Source organism: Castor canadensis, chromosome 6 (assembly GCF_047511655.1).
Source record: "Castor canadensis chromosome 6, mCasCan1.hap1v2, whole genome shotgun sequence".
In the NCBI taxonomy this organism is placed as follows: Eukaryota; Metazoa; Chordata; class Mammalia; order Rodentia; family Castoridae; genus Castor; species Castor canadensis.
This window is the reverse complement of record NC_133391.1, coordinates 172,440,756-172,456,631: the sequence shown is the minus strand read 5'-3', so window position 1 is coordinate 172,456,631 and position 15,876 is coordinate 172,440,756. Positions and strand designations below refer to the sequence as shown.

The 15,876-nt window shown below is 43.7% G+C and overlaps 1 protein-coding gene across 3 annotated transcripts in view; it reads left to right on the top strand.

Moving 5' to 3' along the window:
• The window catches only part of Srd5a1 (steroid 5 alpha-reductase 1), a 64,385-nt gene that overhangs the window by 29,975 nt on the left and 18,534 nt on the right, over positions 1-15,876 (top strand). Inside the window, exon 5 of one of the 3 annotated variants that reach the window (XR_012449251.1) lies at positions 5,292-6,982. Coding sequence is in view for 2 of the 3 variants with exons in the window: in XM_020175386.2 (XP_020030975.2) it covers positions 31-112 (82 nt within the window). In the remaining variant the exon portion in view is untranslated. Of the gene's footprint in view, positions 1-30; positions 3,509-5,291; positions 8,942-15,876 lie in introns of those variants that run through there. The other 2 variants (XM_020175387.2, XM_020175386.2) reach the window with 2 other exon arrangements.

The following is a 15,876-nucleotide window of genomic DNA, read 5'->3' as shown; positions in this document are numbered from 1 at the left end:
GAGTCACGTCAGCACAGCTGTCTTTTCTAGCACATTCATGGCGTCTGAGTTTATGCTGCTGAGGTCCATACCAAGCCGGGAACTCGGCATCTGCAATGAAGACACTAATTGAAACTCAGAGTGCTGACGGAGCAGTAGCAAGACTGAGAATGCCTGACCAACAGACACTGGAGATGGGGTGAGTCCCAGAGCTGGATTGGGCTCCACACCACGCCCTCAGCATTGTCCACTCAGGCCTGTCATCAACGTCGTCATGGCTGCTGATGCTGCAGGACATGCAGAAATGCATGACGCCATCCCATTCCACAGTTCATCATCTCTTGGGATAAAGAACAAAGATAAAAAGCTAAAAGGAAGTCAGACCAATGTCATGGTACCGTGGAAATGTGCAGACCTTTAAAAGCTAAAATTTCTTGTGTCCTTTACAACCTCTTCATGTGTTAAAAGATGCAGTGGCTCCTTGTTGGGACAGGGAAGGGAAAGGCCATTGCCGGGTTGTCTGTGTGGCTACTATGTGAAGGAATTGCACATACACAGCACGAAAGCTGATGAGATCCCTAGAAGTGCCAGCATTTTTCAGGTACTCCGTGGGAGGAGAGAGGTCGATCAGAGAGCCAGGACCCATAAATCCTAGAGCTGCTGAGAAAGAAGTATGAAGAAAGATGGGCAAGGGTCTAAGAAAAAGAAGATTTCAAAAAAGGAATTGCATTGTTGGGAATGGCTGGCAACATAAGTGGTCAGAAATTACTTTGCTGCGATGACAGAATTGTCCACCGAAAGGAAAGACTGAAGTTCTAATCCCTGTTCCCTATGTTTGGGCCCTTATAAGGGAGTGGGGTTGCTGCAGATGTGATCAATAAAGACGAGACCATACTGGAGCAGGGGATCTAGCAGCATGACTGGTGTGCTTATAAAAAGGAGAAAATTGGACAGACATGCACACCCACAGAGGAGAATGCCATTTGAAGACACAGAGACAGAGGGAAGGCAGAGACAAAAGAGATGCATCCTCAAGCCCAGGAATGTCTGGGGTGACCAAAAGCTGGAGGAGACCAGCAGGATGCTCTCCTGAAGCCATCAGTTGGAGTGTGGCCCTGCTGTGCCTGCATTCCAGACTTCCGAGAGGTCTGTTGCTGTAGGCTTTAAGCCATCCGACTCCTGGTGCTTTGACCAGACTTCCACCATTTTAAGTTAACTGAGGCTTAAGAAAGTAAGTCTTGTTTTTGAAGGCCTCAGATTTCCCCTCTGCTAGGTGACTCTGTGGAAGGCTTGGCTGAAGTAATGCCCTACTGCTTTAAACTAAATATACATAGCAAAGCCTTAGAAATGCACAGAGCAAAGCTAGACCACACGCCACAGCACTGATAGGACAGCCAGCCGAGCCTGGTCCACCTGGAGTCCTGTACTCTCTATTCAGCCTCCCTCTCCAGCTCTGTGCCAGCCCCAGGCTTCCTGTGCACAGGGACCTTAGACCCTTCTTTTGGCTGTCATCACCTCCAGGGAAGATGCTATTCTTTCCATGCAATATTTGATCTGAAAAAGCAAATAATAGCTTGTTTCTAATAATAGACAGATGAAATGACACTGATGATTTTTAACTGGATCAGGGGAAGATGGAATGAGAGCCTGCCAAGTCTATTGTGAAGCTGTTTTCTCTGATGAAAATGGAACAGGAAAATCCCTCTCACCATTTGAATATGAAGCACACAGAAACAGAAAATAAATGTTTTCCAAATGAAACTGCCTGTTAATAAAAATCCTATAGTATTCTTTTCAGAATGAGTCAAAAGGTCTCTTTGTTACTCATTTGCTATTTAAATTACTGTCAGTGTGAAATCAGTTTTAAATCTTGAAGAATTAAAAGAATTAATCAGTTCATCTTATGGAATTATGTTCAGAAATGTTGTTGAGGTCAAAAATTAAAACTCCTTGTTTTAGACTTTTTTCTCCTCTCTTTTCTATCATTATTGTTATTATTATTATTTTGACGGGGGATCTCACTGTGTTGCCCAGGCTGGTCACTAACTCACTATCCTCCTGCCAAGTAGCTAAGATTATAGGTGCGGGCCACCATGACTGTTTTATCCTTTTTAAAATAATCTGGTAAATACATCTAATTAAACCACCAGGTAAATTGATTGCAGAAGAAAACATTCTGTAGATCTATTGTTTGCACTGTATTTATTGTAATGTTCTAAAATCAATACTGTATTACAATGAAATTCTACAACAGCTGGTACTTAAATCTGTAAATGATTGAATTGACAGTTCACCTCTAGGCTGGAAGCCTTGGACCAGTTGTTGTGGATTGCTAGTCAGTGTTCTCTTTGAAAGGCAGAACTTAGAGGAGTTCTGAGGGGAATGGCTGTCTTCCCCCCACTTACCTCCCCCAGCCAAAGTGAGTGGAGCAAGGTGGGACTGCCCCTGCTTCCCAGCTCCCTGTGAAGTAACAGACTGGGTGCGGGCTTGTTCATGCTCAGACTAACTGCTTGAACTTGGAGGCCAGCCTCCGAGGAACCAGACTGAAATTTTTCAATTGTAATACTTACCTATTTGTTAAGTTTAATTTCATCTACAAATGAATTCAACATGTCTTCAAGACACTGTGATTCACTGAGTAATGACTTAGAAAAATAAGCACAAACACTTTCTTATTCCTCCTCCCCCTCCCTGTTCTCCCCCTGCCGCCCAGGTTCATGAGCCTCAAATATAAAGGTCTGGTTTGTGATACCTGAAGTAGGTCATACAGTGACTTCCAAGATAAACCCATGGAGGGGATTTACTGTTAGAGAAAGTGGGAGTACCATGAAAAGTGGGTGTCATGAAAACAAAAACTGCCTTCAACACCCGTAAAAATATACCCAAAGGAATGTGAGTCAGGTTATAACAAACCACCAGCACACCCATGTTTACTGCAGCACTATTCACAATAGCTAAGCTATGGAAATAGCCAGGATGCCTCACTACTGACAAATGGATTAAGAAAATGTGGTTTTTATATACAATGGAATTGTACTCAGCCACAGGGAAGAATGAAATGTTGTCATTTGCTGGTCAATGGATGGAACCAGAGAACATCATCATAAGTGAAGTTAGCCAGACTCAGAAGGTCAAAAGCCACATGTTCTCTCTCATATGTGGAATATAGACCTAATACAAACTCAGCAATATTATGAAAAACAGGTCACACAGGGGAGGTCATGTACAAGAGGGGTAGGGTAAATGAAGGAAACTAAGAAGATAAATATGGTTGATATACTCTCTACATAAGAATGAAAATATAGAATTCTTAAACTGGTTGAAACCACCATAAGAAAGGGACTAAGGTAGAATGAAGAAAAATAGAGGAGATAACCCAATTGGGGTTATAATATATATGTACATGGAACTATTACAAGAAAACTCCCTGTGTAGCTACCTTTATCTCAAGTCTCAAAATGTCATTTTTTTCTTTTTTCTTCTGCAAAATTGAAGAACAGGAGGACAAAGCAGGTCCATGGGAGGCGGGGGGCTGTAACCACCAGGGAAAAGGGGGTAGGAGGGTGAATATAGTGCAAAAATGTGTACACATATATGTAAATGCAAAAATGATACCTGTTGAAACTATTCCAGGAATGGAATAGGGGATAAAGGAGAGCAGTGGAGGTATGATATATTTGATACATTGTAAGAACTTTTGTAAGTGCCACAATGTCTCCCACCCAGCACAACATTTTTGAAAAAAGAATAATTTGAAGAATGACCTCAATCTCAGCGTAATTCAGATGTGATGAAGTGGGCATTCAGCTCTCCACAAAAAGGAACAGGATGTGAGTGCAGGCTCGGAAGTAATAAAACCAAGACAAAAAGCCAGAGCCACAGTCAGCCCTGTTTAGGGTGACATCAGTGACAGCTGTAATTCTAGGCATGAAGAAATGAGAAAGAAAAGTAACAGCATGTACCTTGTCCCTTTAAAAACTATCTGTACATGTTTACAAATCCTGAAACATAGTTTCTTTTTTTTTTTTCTTTCCTTCAGTGGTGGGGACAGAATCCAGTGCCTTAAACAGGCTAGGCAAGCACTGCACCACTGAGCTACACCCCCAGCCCTTACAGTGTAATTTCTTGAGGTGGATTTATAGTTTCAGTGACTGAATGAGAAAAATGTACTCTAATCATTTAACAAATGTTCCTGTATAACGATTTCTGTGAAATAAATTCAACCCATTTGAAGGCAAACCCATTGGCCTTTTGAACACATTACAGAGGCAAACATGACTTTCTGTAGTGGTGAGCCTGTTTTGACCCCACACACGCTGTTTTTAACCTCCCATGGAGTCCAGTCCCATAGAGTCAGTCCAGTCCCATGCTGCCTCATACCCCTGCAGGTGCCCTGCACAGCTGCATTGTGGGGCAGCTTGATGAATGGCTGGGTCCCTAGTGGGCCTGCAGGAACTTTCAGGAGTCAACAACTGAGTTTATAGTGCAGGTCCACATACGTGGCTGAATTGTGCAATGAGCACCTTGTCTCTGAGGGTCATTACTAACCCCACTGCTGGGGAAGGCTGCTATCACTGGCCTCAAGCCAGGGAGGTGACACCAGATCCAGAGGTCCTGCCCAGCTTCTCAGTGTGACATACAAAAACAGTTATGTCAGTCTGATATGCTATAATTCTGTATTTGTGGATTACAGTGTTGAATGTTAAAAGCACCAGGATTTTCCAGGTTCCCTCTGAGTTTGTTGCCTTTGCATGTTTCTTTCCCATTAACAAGTAGCTAAATTGTTTTTCTTTGTGATTTTTAGTCTGTTTATCTGTTTAGCATTCTTTTGTGCTTGTGAAAACTCCTTTTTTTTGAGGGGTGGGGCGGGGACAGGATTTCACAATTGCCTTCTCGAAGGCAACACTAAACCTTTCCTCAGAGCTGCCCGAGAGCCAAGCAAGGTGCCCAGCTGGCTGTCTTCTCCACAGACTGTGGGTCAGGCCTCGCCCTCTGTGGGAGTGGGGAATGGCTGTTATGGTCACCAGAAGGTACTCAAGTCACACCAGTCTGCTTACTGCCCCAGGAGTGGAGAGAAGGTCCATGGTGACCAGTGTCCCCACCACAGCTCAGCAGTTTGCCTGAGAGGGGAGTCAGATGGGACCCTCTTCTGAACTCCACTGTTGATTTGCGTGTGATGCCAAAGATCTTTTACTGCTTTTTGAAGATCTCAGTATTCCTTTATAATGAAAAATACCATCACCTTGTTTAGCATTTGTGAAATGTTTAAGTGACATAATAATTTGCTTCATTTAATTTTTTTCTTATTGTAGGTGGTACCACGGGAAGTTTGAAGATTACCCAAAGTCCAGAAAGATTTTAATTCCATTTTTGTTTTAAGTGCACTGTCAGTGAAATCATCGTCAACTGGAAGTCTTTCAGTGATGTTCCTTGGGAGACATGAGTCCTATCTCTGCAGCTTTCCTGCTTTTTCATTGGATTCCGAATATCTATAGGGGTTTTTTTTCCTAGTGAACTACCTAATTAGTATGCATCATGCTGCATACCAGCCAAGAATCTGGACTCTCAGTAATGCCTGCTCGTAATCTCTCTAGTTTCTAATTTACCTCTGTGGGCTCTTATGGCTAACTGTGTGCAGGACTAGGACCTACATCCACCTCTGGTACCCCCCTAGGAAACAACAGACCTCCCCATTCCTTTTACAGCAACCCCGTAGAACTTTCTTCAGCACCCCCAGTGACTCTGCTCTTAAGTCCAGAGAGGCCTGGGCTGGTGGGGATAGTCATGGCCTGGGGCCCTGCTGCCTTGCACTAAGGTGCTGTGCATAGTAGGGAACTTGGGGATGAAAGGGGAGCCCTTCATCCATCAGGACTGGACCAAAGCCTCTAGCCCTTGTCCCAGCCTGCTTGCCAGGTGAGATGCCAGCCAAGACCAGTGCTCTGGCTGCTCCTGAAGAGCAGGTTGTCCAGTCCCTGTGCAAGTGTCTCTCTGCGTCAGCTGGAAGTGCAAAGCGTAGTCACTCAGCCAAGGCCGTAAGCCTTGCTCCCTGGCCATTAGTGATCAGTATCCTCCATGATCTTTTCTTCTATGAGTCTATAGAGAACTAGAATTTTCTAAGGCACTTAAAAAAAAGTATCAATAATGTAAAACAAAATCTTGAAATTCACTCAAGCTTCTGGGTGTGGTACTGCAGTTCTGTAATCCTGGAAGCCTGAGGCAGGAGGACTTTGAGTTCAAGACCAACCTGGGCAACACAAGGAGTCCTTGTCCCAAAAATCAAACAGTGACAAAAAATGATGTACCCTAAGTCCATGGAGATTAGTGGCAATAATAAAATGTACTGACTGTTCACCCAAGAACAGATGCTGAAGAGCCACCCTCAACTAAAAGGACACTGAGCCCCATTGCTGATCTGTGAAAATCTAAGAACACTTCATGACAGTCCCACCACCTGGACTGGCACTGCCTCGGTGGCTGCACATTCACTCTCACCAGTTCTTGGCCAGGGCCAAGTGGAATGATGAGACTGCGTTTGTGACCCACCATGATAAGGGACACATCGCCAATCTCTGCAGAATCACCCCCTCACCCTTGTGCCCTTCCCTGCTGACCTTCCAGCTACTCTGCTCTTCAGTTTCCATGTATAAATTTCTCCGGGCTCCAGCTTTGTAGAATCTCTTTTGGTTTGAGAATTGGCACAGAAAACTTTGTGGTGCAGGTGTCTCACTCTGACAAAAAGACAGTGTTTGGCAGTACTGGTTATTGATAAATGAACCTTTGCTTTTTTTCTAACCAAATAATTCCTTGATTACCTCGCTGAATTTACCTTTGGTTGGTACCTCCATTCTGTTTTTTTCTTTTCAATGCTGTGGATGGAATCCAGGACTTTGCATATCTACGTCTGAGTTACACCCCCAGCCCTTTCTCATGGAATGACCATGTGGGTAAACACCTATGTTAGCTTCAGATTTGATGCCTGCTACCTCTGACCGAGACAAGCTGGGTGAGTGATTCACATCTTACATCACATTCTTCTTTATTTCCTACAACTGTAATTTATTAAATTATGTGAATCATGATAATTAAGAAGATTAATAAATCCACAGTCCAGTTGTGTTTGTCTTCATTGTTAGTTTGGCTAATATCTTCAGCCCTGAAATCCATATCCCACCTGTCCCATAATTCCAGGTTGTCCTTTATATCTCTTGGAGAGGCCACATAACAGTCTCCATATAACACTTGTGTGTTTTTGACAGTACTGGAGTTTGAACTCAGGCCTCAGGTTTGATAGGCAGGCACTCTTTCACTTGGACACTCCACCAGCCCACTTGTGTGTTTCTATTAAGGTTATTTTGAGATGTTTGGTATTTTGTTTGTCATGAATACATTTTTAACTAAGATAAAGCTATTCGTGTTTGTGATCTGTCATATCCAGCTATGCTACTAAAATTTTTTTATGGAATCCAACTTTTTCCTTCTGTTATTCTTAGGATTACCAGCTCTACAGGCATTTGCAGATATATTAATTGTGTTTTTCAGCATCTGAAGCTGTTAGTTTTTTGTCATTTACTTCTAGAACTTGGAGAACAATTTTTAACAATAGACATGATTATCAGGACTCTTGTGTGATTTCATTGGGAATGACTTTTTTCAAGATTACTGTTGTAAGCATCCTTTGATTTTGTTACATGGCTATTGGTATCTTTTCTCCCCTAGCTATGTGGATATTGTCTTTGCATTTTAAAAAAAATCCTTTATTTCTTTTGAGATTTTTAAATGTCCTCCATACATATCAGAAATGACAAAGACGACTGCACAACAGATATCAAGGAGACTGGAAAATAGAACATACCTGCTTTGACATTCTGATCTAGTGGGCTGTTTTCTTCATTAGATTTTTCTCAAGTTTTTTTTTTTTTTTAATGTGAGCTCTCTTTCATTATGGTACCCTCCTCTGTATTTCTTAACTTTTAAATTTCTGCTTTATTTTTCTTGTCACTCTTCTAATTTATGTGGTTATTTCTGTTCCATTCATAACTGCATGAAAAGAGAAACATTCATTTCTTTTCTTAGCAAAGGGTTTTTAGGTTTTAATTAAAGCTGTGTATTTCTTACAAACAGCACTATGTTTCCTTAAGTTTACTTATGTTCCTAAAATTATGCTGAATAATCTCCAGTTTTACTTCTTGGATTTTCTTTGACTCAGAGATTTTGTAACAAAATAATTTATGTGTAGGATGATGCTTTTTATTTTTCATCCACTTGGGGGATTTGACTTAAAAGTTTTTGGTTGTTGTTGACCTTTTCCTCATGTATGGATATAGCAGAGATTATTCTCTGTAAATTTTCTCCTTTTGGGTTTTGAGTTTTCTTGATGGTCTCAAGAATGGGCACCTTTTACATCAATCACAGACCGCTTCCTAAAGTGAATCCTGTGTTTCTTTGTTTAATCCAAACACATTAATCATACTTTTAACTTCTCTTTCAATTTCTCCCATGTCTAATTTTCCTTATATTTCTAATCATTTTTGCTTTGTTTTATGCTGTTGGCATCAAGCTTTACCTCTAATAGCCTGGATCAGTAATCAACTTAAAATCATCTCCCTATCAAATGTTTCATGAATTGAATTCTTCTTTGATAAGAGTATTTCCACACTTCTTGTTTGTCTGTCTGTTTGTCTGAGACTTATCTCACTAGGTAGCCCTGGTCTTGAACTCAAGAGCCTCCTGCTTCAGCCTCTAGAGTGGTGAGATTATAAGCATGTGCCACTTTGACCAGCTGTGAAATATTCTTTATTATGTTTTCTGCTTTTCTTGTATTTCACAATTTCTTTGATTTACTATCTAGAGTGATTTGGAAAGGGGGGAGGAGGAGGTGGCACAAGCAATGTACACACATGTAAGTAAATGTAAAAATGGCAAAATAAAAGGAGAAACGAAAAGAAAAAAGAAAAAAAACTTACCTTGGTTGGCTTTTATGTTTTCAGATGTGCAGTTGAGAGTTCCCAGTTCAGCATACTAAAATGGCCACGTGCTCTTCCTTCTTTCCTATCCTGACCTTTGTGAAAATCATGTAAAAAAAATTTAGGGAGAGAGGTGGGCACTGGGGGCTCATGCCTGTAATCCTAGTTACATGGGAGACTGAGATTGAAAGGATCATGGTTCTAGGCCTAGAACCCTGAATCCACTGGGCCAGGAATCGCCTCTCCAACATGGGATCTGCTCTTATCTCAAAGTGCTCACTCAGCCCTGGTGAGTTTACGGGATGAGACTTGGCAGACCTTTGGGCTCTGAAGAAGTTCAGATTTCCAAACAAACTACAGCCCTAGAACCTGCAGCTTAGCCAGATCTTGTCCTGGATCTGCGAGGGCCTTTATTGCTGCTGTAATAAAATGCAATAAACTAGGTGTTTTTTTAACAACAAAAATTTATTTCTAGAGGCTGGGAAGTCCAAAATCAAGTGACTGATAGATCAGTGTGTAATGAAGGACTTCTTCCTAGTCCACAGACCACACCTTCTCACTACGTCCCAGAGCTGTCTGGGACCTCTCTTAAAGGAGTACTAATCCCATTTACCGTGGCTCCACCCTCATGACCTAATTACTTCCTGAATGCCTCATCTGAGTCTCTCCGCTTGGGGGCTACATTTCAGCATATGCACTGGGGGACACACAAATGCTGAGACATACCAGGCTCCCTGTCTGTTCATCTGTCCTCCTCCCCCACCATGGCCAGCCTTCACTGAGTAATTTGACTTGGGGACTCTGGTCTGTCCACCACCACATACCTTTTATGCAGGAGGCTGCTCTGCTTCCAAATGGCACTACAAGTGGCCCCAGAGCCTAGCAAGCATCTCTCTGGGTGGTCAGGGCCAATGGCCTGACCTTCTTCTTTCTGTGGAATCCCAGAGGACTCAACTGCCTTCAAGCGTGTGGCCTGCAGCCTGTGGTCTCCTTATGGCTTCCCATGGAACTGATCTAAGGCCCCCGTTCTTGCTAATTCCTCACACTGGGGCCTCCTTTGGCCCATCCGTGTTGGGAACAGAATCTCTTTGCAGGAGCCATCACCCAGGATGAGATGGCAGCAAAGCCCTTGTCCATAGGACTTCCCTCCATTTGCTACTTCCCTTCCAAACCTAGGATTGAGTTGGGAGAGAAGAGGTCAACAGCTAGTCTCTCACTTTTGGGCCCTCCTCTGCTCCATTGTACCCAGGTCTCCAGGTATAGGCCTCTGTCCTCTCATACTTAGCTCGGACATTTGTCGGAGGTCTCTCTGACCTTGAGCTTGCATTGGACAAGGTACAGGAGAGATCAGGAGTAGACTTAATAGGCAGAGGCTTAAATCTGACAGTGTTTCAGGAATTGTAATCTTGCAGCAATGCCAGTTGCCATACTCGTTTTAAACCCAAGCACTTTTTCAATCCATGGTGGCTCTTTTCCTTTAAGGCTAAGCCTTGGCAGCTTGGCTTGGTTGCCACCAGCCCCACTCTCTGGTAGGGGCTCTTGAGATGCTGTGTCGCCTGTCTTTCTGTCTTTCACTGCTGCTCACTCAAACCACCTCCTTCCTAGGCTGCTTTCTTGCAGACCACAGCGCAGACCTTAGCCACATGATACCTGCAGAACTCCCATTTCTCCCCTGCCTTCCTGACCTGCATCTGCTGCCCTCTGCAGGAAAATTACAGCCAGCACGTTGGCCCCAGATCAAATCCAACAAGGCAAAAAATTTACTGTCACATTATTTCCTCCTTACTGTAAGATTCATCGTGACCAGTGGTGCATGCATCTGTGCATACCACAGCATTTGTGAGTACTCAGCTGTGGGACTTATACAGTCCCTGCCCAGGTAAGGTGGCAAGAAGGTAGCTGAAATAATGTCGGGCAGGAAAAAGTGACAAAAATCAAAACAAGGCACAGAGAGAGGATTGTTTTTCTCACTGGTGTCTGGTTCAGCTGTCACCTCCGTCACTGGCCACAGCTGTGATCAAGCCTCAGCCACCTTTCACAGGCCCTTTCTACACCACAGAATCCATGGGACATATGGGGTGACCTCCATATCCCTGCCATGCTGTGTGCAGCAGGTCTGGATTTCCCACCATGCACTCCATCTCAAAGTCCTCCAGCCACTTCCATCTCCAGTGGATCTGGGCCAGGATTCTCCCCTGGATTCCAGGATCCTGCAGGTTGGATCATGTATTAGCTTTGTTACCCTAGCAAATACCTGAGATCATCAATTTATAAGGAGAAATGGGTTGTTCTGGCTCACAGTTTTAGAGGTTTCAGTCCACAATCAGGTGGACCATGCTTTATGCCTCTGGTGGGGTGAGGGGCCGTGCACCATAGTGGGAGCCTGTGGGACAGGCCTCGTGGCCAGGGTGCAAAAGACAGGGAAGAAGCGACTGGGATCCCACTCCAAGGGCACAGCCATAGCCCCATCTCTTAAATCAAGTCTTAAAGATACCTACTGAGCCCCGCCTCTTAGAGTTCTCACAGTGCCAAGCTGAGGGCCAAGTCCCTAACACATGGGCCTTTCAGGGACAATTAAGATCCAAACACCAGATCGCTCGAACCCACTGATTCCAGAGAGTCCCTCTTGACATTACAGAGCAGGGGAAAGAACTATCTCAGGGACCAGTTGCGTGGGTCCCTATCAGGGAGCATGTCACAAGAAAGCAGTTCCCTTTCCCCTTGGCCAGCCTGGAGAGGGGAGGGAGCCCCTGTTGATCAAGCTCAAGATCATCTTCCTCTGCTCGAAGATCTATAGCCACTATTGGGAGCCAAAGAAAGGATTTCCAGCTCTGAAAGGCTCACTTGAATCAAGCCTTCAAAAAATTCAGATTCCAAAAGCAACAAAATCCAAAAGTTTAGAAAGGCAAGTATTTTTAGAACAACTTGGAGAGGGCAAAAGACATCAGATACAATGCAAAAGGAGGGGGGAAAAGGTGAATTTATAGAAGATAGATAAGCTCACATCTTGCTTTTTCTCTGCAGATGTTTGGGGCTATTTTGACGGGCACAGGTGAGCTGGTCCCCTGAGACCACACCTCTCAGCACTTTTGGCCATATTCATCATAGAAGAGGTCTCAATTGTCCCATCTACCAGGCCATCCTGCTAGAGCTGTCACCCAGGCATTCATCCTGTGGATAGCACAGGCCTCTCATCCCAAGGCACACACTCTGGATGTCCAGGCAGCCAATGTGTAGCTCATCCCAGTTTCTAGCAGTGGCCACATTTCACGCTGCCCCTCATGCTGCCTCAACAGTCTTGAACATCAACACTTCTGCCTTGTTCTTCCCTCATGTCTCAGCCTGCCAGTTCCTAGTTTCAGGCGGCATGAATGAGCCATTAATTAGAAGTGGCCTTTTGCCCCCAGCCTCAGCCCCCAAGTTAATTATAGTGCAGAATAAGAGGACACACAGAGCACTTAAAAGCACTTAAAAGAGGTGTAGCTCAGTGGTAGAGCACTTGTCTACCATGTGCGAGGCTGGTGAGTTCAATTCCCAGCTCTCTCCCCCCCAAAAAACCACACTGATCTAAATCCTAGTTCCAACATTTCACATCTATGCAATCTTAAATAAGTCACACAAATGTTCTGTGCCTCAGCCTCCTCATTGGCAAAACATGATTGTCACTCCATGGTTCACCTGGGACAGTTGTAAGCAGTAAGTGAATAACATTTGGGAAGTTCTGAAACACTGTGTGGCACAGTGATGTACTTAGTAAATGTTAAACAATGTCATTTGCATCATTGGTGCATTTGAGAACCCTTCATTGACTGTACCCACAGTGCACTCAACTCTGTACCCTTATGCTCCTGAGTTCACCCGTTTATGAAAAAGATTCACTGCTGTCCCATGGTCTTAGTTGGTTGTTTCCTTTAAGTCCATGGGCACCTTCACCTCCTCATCCCATGATCTTAGAGATATTCTTCTGTATATGTATAAAAGATGTATTATTGTAGCAAATTGAACCTACGGTGGCCCCCATGGTCCTACCTTCTGGTGTTCACAATCTCACGGGACCTCCCTCGTGGTAAAGGTGACATGCTGTATGTGATAATCTTGTCATGTGATGATAATAGCCATATTGTGAGGAGACTCTCCTTTGATGGCTTTAAAGAAGCCACTGCCATATAGCGAACTTCCCTATGGAGAGACTTTTGTGGGAGGAACAAAGGCCATGCTCCAGCAGACACCTAGCAAGGGACAGGCCCTCACTTCTATAGTTGAAACCAGAATTTTGGACGCCAGACTCCTGGGCTTCCACATGTCAGGTCTGATCGCTTGCCCCTATGTGCCAAATAAAGAGCTATGGTGAAGAGCAGAGAAAGATTTATTATACAACTCAGGACACACCATGAAAAGAGGCAGAACAGGCACTCAGCCTATCTTCAGCCATCTTTGGGGTCCAGAGATGAGCTTTAGCTTTAGATAAAGAATTAGGGGCAGCAGACAAAAGGTATGCATAGCTAAACAGTACCAGTCACAGATGTGTTCCAGTGGTCAAGTGGGGCTTGGTTGACCATTATCTCAACCCTTGTTCTTTGAGGGTTCCAGAGAAGTTGTTATTGCTGTCATCACCTGAGGGGAGCAGTCTGGTTCCCAAGACATAATTGTTCCTGCTCCAGGGTGCACCCTCATCACTATAGGTAGTTGCCCTCATTTGGAGGGGTGGTTGTCCTGTAAGGCTCTGCTGTGCCTTATGGGAAGTTTCAATCCGTTGTCATAAAGATGTTGTTGATCATTCCTGTCCTTTCTTGATTCCAAGGTGACTGCAGGAGAGAAGAGCTCAGGCAAATAGATACAAAATAGAGGCACATATGCCAAGCTTTTCTCCCGTTTTTAGTTAGTTTATTGGTCCAAGTAAAGAGTCAGTGCTTTTCAGCGAAAGCAATTTAAATATCTCTTATACATTCAAAGAAGCAGAGTGCTGCCAACACCCCAGGATGAGGAATTGACAGTAGATATCAGGCTGTTCCCTGCTCTAAGTTACTCCACATTGTATAGAACAGAAGCTTTCAGGCTGTGCTTGCCCGAGGGACTCCATTTTATAAAACAGCAGTTCACCCCATTTCGAGTGCAAATGGCTGAGGCAGAATGACTCTGCATCTTGTTTGTGCCAGTAAACAGCCACTGTTGTCCAGCACAGACCATGGGACAGATTGATAAATCCTATGAACTTATCAAACTAAATCAGGAACACATTGGCATGTGTGTGTACCAAACCCATATCAGGAACACCAGGCCCATGAACTTACCAAACACACCAAACCAACGAATGATACAACTCCCTCCCTCAGGTCATATAAAAGGAGGGACACCTAACACTGGGATATCAGACCATCCAGTGCATGCATCATGGATGAAGAGGAAAGAACAACCATCTTTATCCCAGGGACTTTAGCTCAGCCCAATCCTCGTGCTTGACTTGACCCACTCAAATGACCAAATTGCCCTCTGTCCGGATTCAAGTAAGCTTGGAAACTGCCCTGAACTAGCATTGAACATAGAATTAGCTCTGCTTTTTTGACACCACTGTGCCTCAGTAGGTTTGTAACTGGGTTCCTCTAACCACCTGCGTTGACTGTCTGCATCTGTATCAGTTCCCTGTTGTTGCCTTCTGCAAAGCCTCTTTATAACCTACAGCCGGCTTTGACCTTTTCTTAGCAACTCTGTGAGTTCCATATTATTGTGAAGTATGATGTGTGCTCTGAGTAACTGAAGTTAGAATAAAAGAACCTGTTTTCCAATTGGCTCACAGCCATGAAGAAAAATCTGTAGTACTGATTATGCCAAGAAAATGACATAGCTTGTGAACTGTTACTCAGTAAATTCTGACGTTGTGGAAACACACAAGAATGTCTGCCTCTATTTCTGACATAGCTCTCTCATGACACAGATGCTTCTCCAGGTGAGCTCCCGACGAGACCACAGCTCACGTCACTTGACCTGAGCCTGGCAAGATCCCCAGCTAGTCAGGCCAGGCTAGTCCTGCCCACAGTCCTGACGTACAGACATTGAAATGACAAACATATGCTGTCTGACACCTTTGAGCTTGGGGTGCTACTGTTTCACTGCCACAGAAAACTAATGCAATGATAATAAGTATGATGGCTTGCTTTCTTTACAAACTATAATTGATCAGAGACAGAAAATTTTCAAAGCAGCTAAGACTAATACCTATGTGCTGTCAGAACACCAGGCTAACCTTACAAAGAACCAGACCTCTTCATTCCAAGACCAGTTGCTGTGGAGGTGCTGGCATAATCTCTTAGCTGATTTAGTTCATTGCAGAGCCCAGTTGTGTCAAGAAGAAAGTACATGGAACTGCTAAGTCAGCAAAACAGTTGTTCTGAACCCCTAGAACCTTCTCCACAGTGATGAAATCTAATTAGCACTACCAATCAACCGCAAAGCAGTTTATAAACTGTGGAAAGCAGACCCACTTTCCCAGGTTTTATTTTTTTAAATGACATATTCTACTTTTCTCTGAAGAAAATAGAGCTGAAGAGTCAAATTTATATCACTGCTGACTAACGGGATTCAAGAGCAATATTTCAGAACACTCACCTTTCATTTGTAAAAGCCTCATCTCTGTCAAAACAATACAGATGAAATATTATACTGTTACTTCTTCAATTCCTAGCTCTCCTAAAGTGGTCAGTTTTTATATACAGTGAATATATATCTAATGGAGAAATATAAATATTCCTCAGCATTTACTGGTCTGTCTGGACTTCCATTGGCAAATAGACAGGTGTCTGCTTACAGAGAAGTATATGAAGAAGTCAGCTCCATTCTCCTGATTTCTAGAAGGCCATTGAGCCTCTCCATCCCACTAAAGAAGAGAAAGGAAAAGGCATCCCACATAATAATGACATACGAAGCTGGCCGGGATGGC